The sequence below is a fragment of the Solanum tuberosum genome, unplaced genomic scaffold, assembly GCF_000226075.1.
Source record: "Solanum tuberosum cultivar DM 1-3 516 R44 unplaced genomic scaffold, SolTub_3.0 scf00017, whole genome shotgun sequence".
NCBI lineage: Eukaryota > Viridiplantae > Streptophyta > Magnoliopsida > Solanales > Solanaceae > Solanum > Solanum tuberosum.
In genome coordinates this window covers 901,083-907,309 of record NW_006238943.1, presented here as the reverse complement: position 1 = coordinate 907,309, position 6,227 = coordinate 901,083, and the positions used below count along the sequence as shown (strand labels likewise).

The following is a 6,227-nucleotide window of genomic DNA, read 5'->3' as shown; positions in this document are numbered from 1 at the left end:
CCAAATAAGTTCATAGATCAATGGTCCATATTGGATAATAATGATATCCTAGCCCATTGGGCTATAATCCTAGGCTCATAGGTTAAAGATGAAAAACATATATTACTCTCTCCGTTCACTTTTTACTTGTTTACCATTTTAAATATATATTTTTAATAGAATATTAAAAAAATATGATTAGTTTTTCTATTTTATACTAAATATAAATAATTTATTCTCAAAATCAATTTTCAATACCTAAGATTATAATAACTACCCCAAAAGATGTAGTGCAGTAAATAAGGTTGTTTCTCCCTTAGATTTCTCAGGTTTGAGCCTTAGTCATGTCTTTGATAGAAAGCACTTCCTCCCGAAAGCCACATATCCAAATTAGTCGGACATGCGAATACCGAATACCGAATGAAACAAAAAAAATTAAATAGTAACAACTAATATGAGTATTGTGAATATATATATATATATATATTCACAATGAACATGTAAAAATAGAAGGAGAGAGAACAGTTTTAGGTTGAAAAACATAAATAATAATCAAATAATTAAATGTGCCCATAAATCTTTTAGATACCAATTACCACTTAAGCTAGCGCTTCACATTAAATTTTGGATCAAATTTTTAAAATTACCTTTAAATATTTAACCATAAAAGTTGAGCAGATTTTGAAGATATAATTTTTAAATATTTTCCAAATTTCCAAAAACTAACTCACACCAATTTTCAGACTCACATAACTCTAAATGTTTTTCAAATAAAATAAATGTCCAAAAATAATTTCAGTCCAAAATAAATTTGAAAATCCACATGACCAATCAAGTGCTAAACTAAATAGGTACAAATCATCTATATGTTTGGTCAAATGACATTCCAATTATTTTAATAATAATCTTAGCTAAAATATTGCCCAATCAAGACTCTTGTCTATTGGTTCTTGTGACTAGCATGTAACTTTAAGGACAATATGATAAAACATACTCTATTGTATAGTAGTATTATTTTTTAACTCTATTAAAAAGAATGTCTTCTTCAATCTTTAGCAATTATTAAATTCTATTTTTTTTTCACTTTAAATCGCAATACTAAAAAATATTATAAGTAATTCATCTAACATATTTTTAGTTTATAATTACATGATTCAAAATTATTTTTTATTTCCTTAAATTTTGTATCGATAAATAAGTTAAAACAGAGAAAATATATACTTTCAAAGTGTATGTAATTTTGACTCTTAAGATCGACATGAGTTGTCGACTTGTCGTTCAGTGTTGAGACTACTTTACCCTTAATCAGAAGGTCTCGAATTTGAATTTTGGGTGTGAAGAAAATCTCGTTGGACACGTCACCCCGAATGAGACTGTAATGCACGATCCAAATTTAGTGTAGACTCTAGTGAGGGTTCTGAAAACTAAGTGGGAAATCAAAATAAAAAATGAAAGATTTTGACTCTCAAGAAATAATATTTTCTCGGTTTTCATCCGTTCGACGCACTTTCTTTTTTACTTTGTTAAAAAGTAAATAAATGACTCTTGCTATTTTTAGTAATTACTTAATTTGAACTTTTGAGTGGTATATTTATATTTAAATAAATGACTCATATCAAATTAAATTAGACTAAATAAATAGAAAAGAACAAGCAAGTATTTTGGGATAGAAAAAAGCAATTTAGATGGAAAAAAACATGTACACAACCCAAATCTAAACAACAAACAAAAATTCACCCCTTTTGCGAAACAATTACTGAAATTATAAGAACAAGCAACACATGCACTGTAGACCAAATTTTGATCTCGATCCGACTCCCGACCTCGATCCAAAACTAAGCTTTTTTCAAAGAAGTTATAGTAATTGAAGCCCCCAACGCCGACTTACCAACGTCGACGTTGAATGTATCGTAACGGAGAAAAAACTCCGTTACGAATAACCTCGAAACCATCACTACAAAATCTTTGCCAGCACACTGTTTATTCCCCACTGTCGGACTTTCCGTTTCCGGTCCATTAGACCATAATACATATTTCAATAACTTTTCTCCTTCTTCTCCGACGAACCGATCGGCGACGAACTCTTCCGGCCGGTCAAAAATTTTCGGATCCTTCGTTGCAAATGGTTGGTACCCGAATAGCATTTCACCTTTTTTCACCTCGAAAACGGCGTCGTGTGATTCGATCTTAAGGTCCTGTTTGGCTCTTCCGTATTGTGAAGCTACCGGAGGATCAACTCGTAAAGCTTCATAAACTACTGATTTCATTAACGGCATTTTCTCCATCGCCGACATCGTGATCTTCCCGCCAGCGGATTTTACTTCCGATCGGATCTCGTTTGCTAAACGGGTATGGACCTCCACCCCTGCTTTCGCTATCGATTTCAGCATATTCGGGAAGAAAATCTTCATCCCGCCGAAGGAATTGAAGCAAGTAGCGAAGAGAAGATTATGACAAGCTTCTTCTTTTGAAATGCCGAGTTTTTCAGCTTCGGCGAATAAACTGGCGGAGTTGGTGTAAAAGAAATCGTAAAGTCTCTGGTAATCTTTCTTCACCAGAAACGGAGGTAACCGGAAAGTATGGAGGATTAAGTCGTCTAGAAACTTCGGAAGACCGAGAGTGAGTACAGGATGAAGCTGAAGCAAAACCCATTTTCCGATCAATGTCGGACCATCAGTTCCGAGTTTAGTTTCAACTGGGTTAACTCCGAACAACGATCTAGCTAAGAAATTAAACGCAGCTTGATCATTGCCGGAGTTTAAACCAGCTGTACCTTTTTCCGCCATTTCCTTATCTAGGGTTTCAAAAAACTCTGTATAAGTTTCATGGAATTTGGGTATAACGTGATCACGTCGAGAAGAAAGAAGGAAGAACATCAATTTTTTCAATTTTTCATGGTTTGGTTCAGATGGGTCAAGATAAGAAAGAACACGGTAACCACCGGTGAGTTCAGTCGACGGCATGTAAGTTCCGGTGAAGAGGTCCTTTTTTTCGACTTTCGAAACATCGAAAAGGACTGGGAAACTCTTGCCATCGAGCAAAACAATAACCTTCGGGTTAGAAGAAATGAATGGTCCCGGTGGCATGTTCGTTCTGAATATAGTTGATTTGTATTTCACTACTCTTGATTCGAAAAATTCGTCTTTCCCTTGATTGTAAAAGTAATCAAGCCTATCTTTCCATGGACCAATACCCGGCAACCCATAGTCGCCGGGTATTGTCCTGGTAGGTAATTTTGTAGGTTGGGTTACCACGATTGTTGGTTTTTCCGATAAAGAAACAATAATAGGACGAAATGTGGAGTATTTTGATGGAAATTGTTGGTGAAGAGAAGGAAGAGGAAGAGAAAAAGATGAAGTTAATGCCATTGTTTTGAACCAAAAAAAGGATGGGTAATGTTAGTGATACAAAGGTGTTTGATGAAATTTCTTCCTTTAATGTAGTGGTAGGGACTATAGAACGATTGATGTATATATATAATATTGTTGATGATGATATTATTAAAGTGTGTATATATAAATAAATTTCACGTGTATAATTTTATATAATATAGTCATCACTAGATTAGAGAGATTTTTCAAGAGATTTTGTAGTTTGGTTGAGAGTTTGATATTTTAGATCAATGTGGTGGTTGAATATTCAAACATGGATAGTGTTTGTAAATTGTAAGTCACTAGTGAAATTTTATTAAACGGTTGAGAATCTATGGAGGATAATATTTTTATCTTATACAAAAAAGGGTTTTAAAATCATATCAAATCAAATTAGCTCGGTTGAAATTGGCCATTGGGCCACGGGGTTGAATATTTCTTGAACTGGACAAATTCAGTCTGGTCCCTTAACACTCATCTTACACTCATATATTTCACATTTTTCATAATCTTATTTATGAAATTAAAATTATATTGAATATATTATTATTATTATTATTGTTGTTGTTGATAGTGTGCGAAAGATTTACATATACTCCATCCTTTTTATATTGCACTTAATGAAATTTCACTAGATATATTGTTGTTGTTGTTCGTAAATTGCAACTTGGGATGACTAAATATAAAAAATTGAAGATTTATTCTCTCTCTCCCTCAAATTAATTATCACTAGAGAATTATTCTAAATTAATTTCGATCAATCATTATGAAAAAAGTTGGTATATCTAACATTTTTTTGTGTAGTTTTAAAATATCTAACTCTCAATTATAAAAGATTAAATTAATCTAATTTAATTTTAATTTTGAAAAATACAGATTGACTTTTGAAATAAAAAATGAGGTAACTAATTTGGGACAAAATGAATACTATTCCTACGTAGTCTTTTGACAATGTATCAAACTCTAATATTCAACATATTGAACTTCTTTCTTGAATTTAAGGTTCCAACGTGTAATGTGAGTGTTCAATTTGTGTACGCAAATTTCAATTTTCTTATGCACCAACCTAGATTAGGGCGGAACTATACTTACTATTAGACATGAGCAAACGTATATATAGAATATAAATAAATTTTATAATTTTTGATATTGAATTTATTACTATGTTTTAAAAGTATTTGTTCAAAATTTGTAGCAATTTTCTTAAATTTTGGCTCATCAATTTAGTGTTAGCAAGAACTAGCACTGGACTTCTTCCCCTTTTTTTTTTAGACTTTTTCTCTTCTTTTGTTTGTGCTTCCACCCGGACATTTCACTCTGTTTTATAGATATCCGAGGAGATTCTATATAATAATAAATGTAGAAAGGTGGGGGTGAGGTACTTTCCCCAGCATACAGAAAGAAAATTTAGGATGACCACTTTCAAAACACGAGTATGGGATGGGGAGAGGGTGGCTAAAAAGGAGGCTTGACCTACATGGAGAGGGAGGCTCTCAGAACCAATCAAGACTAGAAAGAACATGGGAATCAGCACTATTCATATGAGTGTTTTTGTTTTGTCTCTTCGAGACAACAAAACAAAAGGACAACTCTCTCTATATCTCGATTTCGATTTAGCATCATATATCGTTCTGTAGAGTATTTTTTTTTGTAGTGCGGATGTTGGAGCAACTCTCTATGCTATGGGTGTGGCGAGGGGGGGGGATTAAAAGTAATGGGATTGAAATGAATCCGATGAAAATATTTGGTATCCGCCTCTAACCCTACTAACTCAAACGAATTCAATAAGTTTACATAGATCTTATAGTTAAGAATAAAACAAGGGAAAAAGCTCAAATATGTATCGAACTTTGAGAAAAGGCTCATTTATGCAATCTGTTAAAAGTTTGGCTTATCTATTATCATTTCCATTTGAGAAAAGACTTATCCATGTCATTATTTCCTAACTAAAATGACATAAATGAGCAAAACTCTTAACGGATGACATAGATGAGTCTGTTTTTCTCAAAGTTCGTTGGCATATTTGAGCATTTTTCCCTTTTTAAAAAATGATTTAATTAATGACGTGGCCGAATCATAACTAACTGCATATAAATAATAATTTTGCAAAATTAGAACTGTTTTCACTTAACAAATAATGACATGGATGAACCTTTTTCTCAAACGAATATGACATAGATGAGCCAAACTTTTAACAAATGACACAAATAAACTTTTCTCAAAGTTCGATGACATATTTGAGTCTTTTCCCATAAAATAATTAACTAATTCGAACAATAATTTCATGACAAATTTTAAATTCATAAACTAAACCTTAGAATATAAAACTCATTATCTATAAATTAACATGAATACAATCCAAAATAAGGAGTAACAACTTATGTGTCAGATAAGATGCTAAATCTATCAAATTAACATGAATACAATCCAAAATAATAAGAACAATGTGCAAAGCCAGCAATCCAATCTTTAAGAATCTTGAATATAGTAAAGAAAACTTAAAAGATAAACCTCTTTTTTTTTTTCTAATTATTATTTATTATTTTATAAGTTTATAAGACAATCTTTTTTTTTTCATTCATCTTGGAAATGTTCCTCGAGTTGCTACTAATATTTGGAATAATATATTTTTTCTTCAAAAACTTGATGAAATTATTCGTTTTATTTTTTGGTCATTTTTTTTTATCACTTGCACGACTCTTATAAGCACTATTACTATACTAGACTAGAGACAAAAGTCCGGATTCAATATATATTATTTTATAGTTTTAATTTTATAATTTTATTGTCAATTATTATTATTATAATATTTTAAATATATTTTTTAAATAATATATATGACACATGTGATATTTTGAGAGTCCTAATATAAAAACA

The 6,227-nt window shown here is 31.4% G+C and overlaps 1 protein-coding gene across 1 annotated transcript; it reads right to left on the bottom strand.

Moving 5' to 3' along the window:
* Positions 1-1,620: 1,620 nt before the first annotated feature.
* Positions 1,621-3,460, bottom strand: LOC102577479 (allene oxide synthase, chloroplastic). Its single transcript, XM_006340150.2, has one exon. It carries the CDS (start codon positions 3,345-3,347, stop codon positions 1,815-1,817), a length of 1,533 nt encoding a protein of 510 aa, XP_006340212.1. The 5' UTR covers positions 3,348-3,460; the 3' UTR covers positions 1,621-1,814.
* Positions 3,461-6,227: the final 2,767 nt, after the last annotated feature.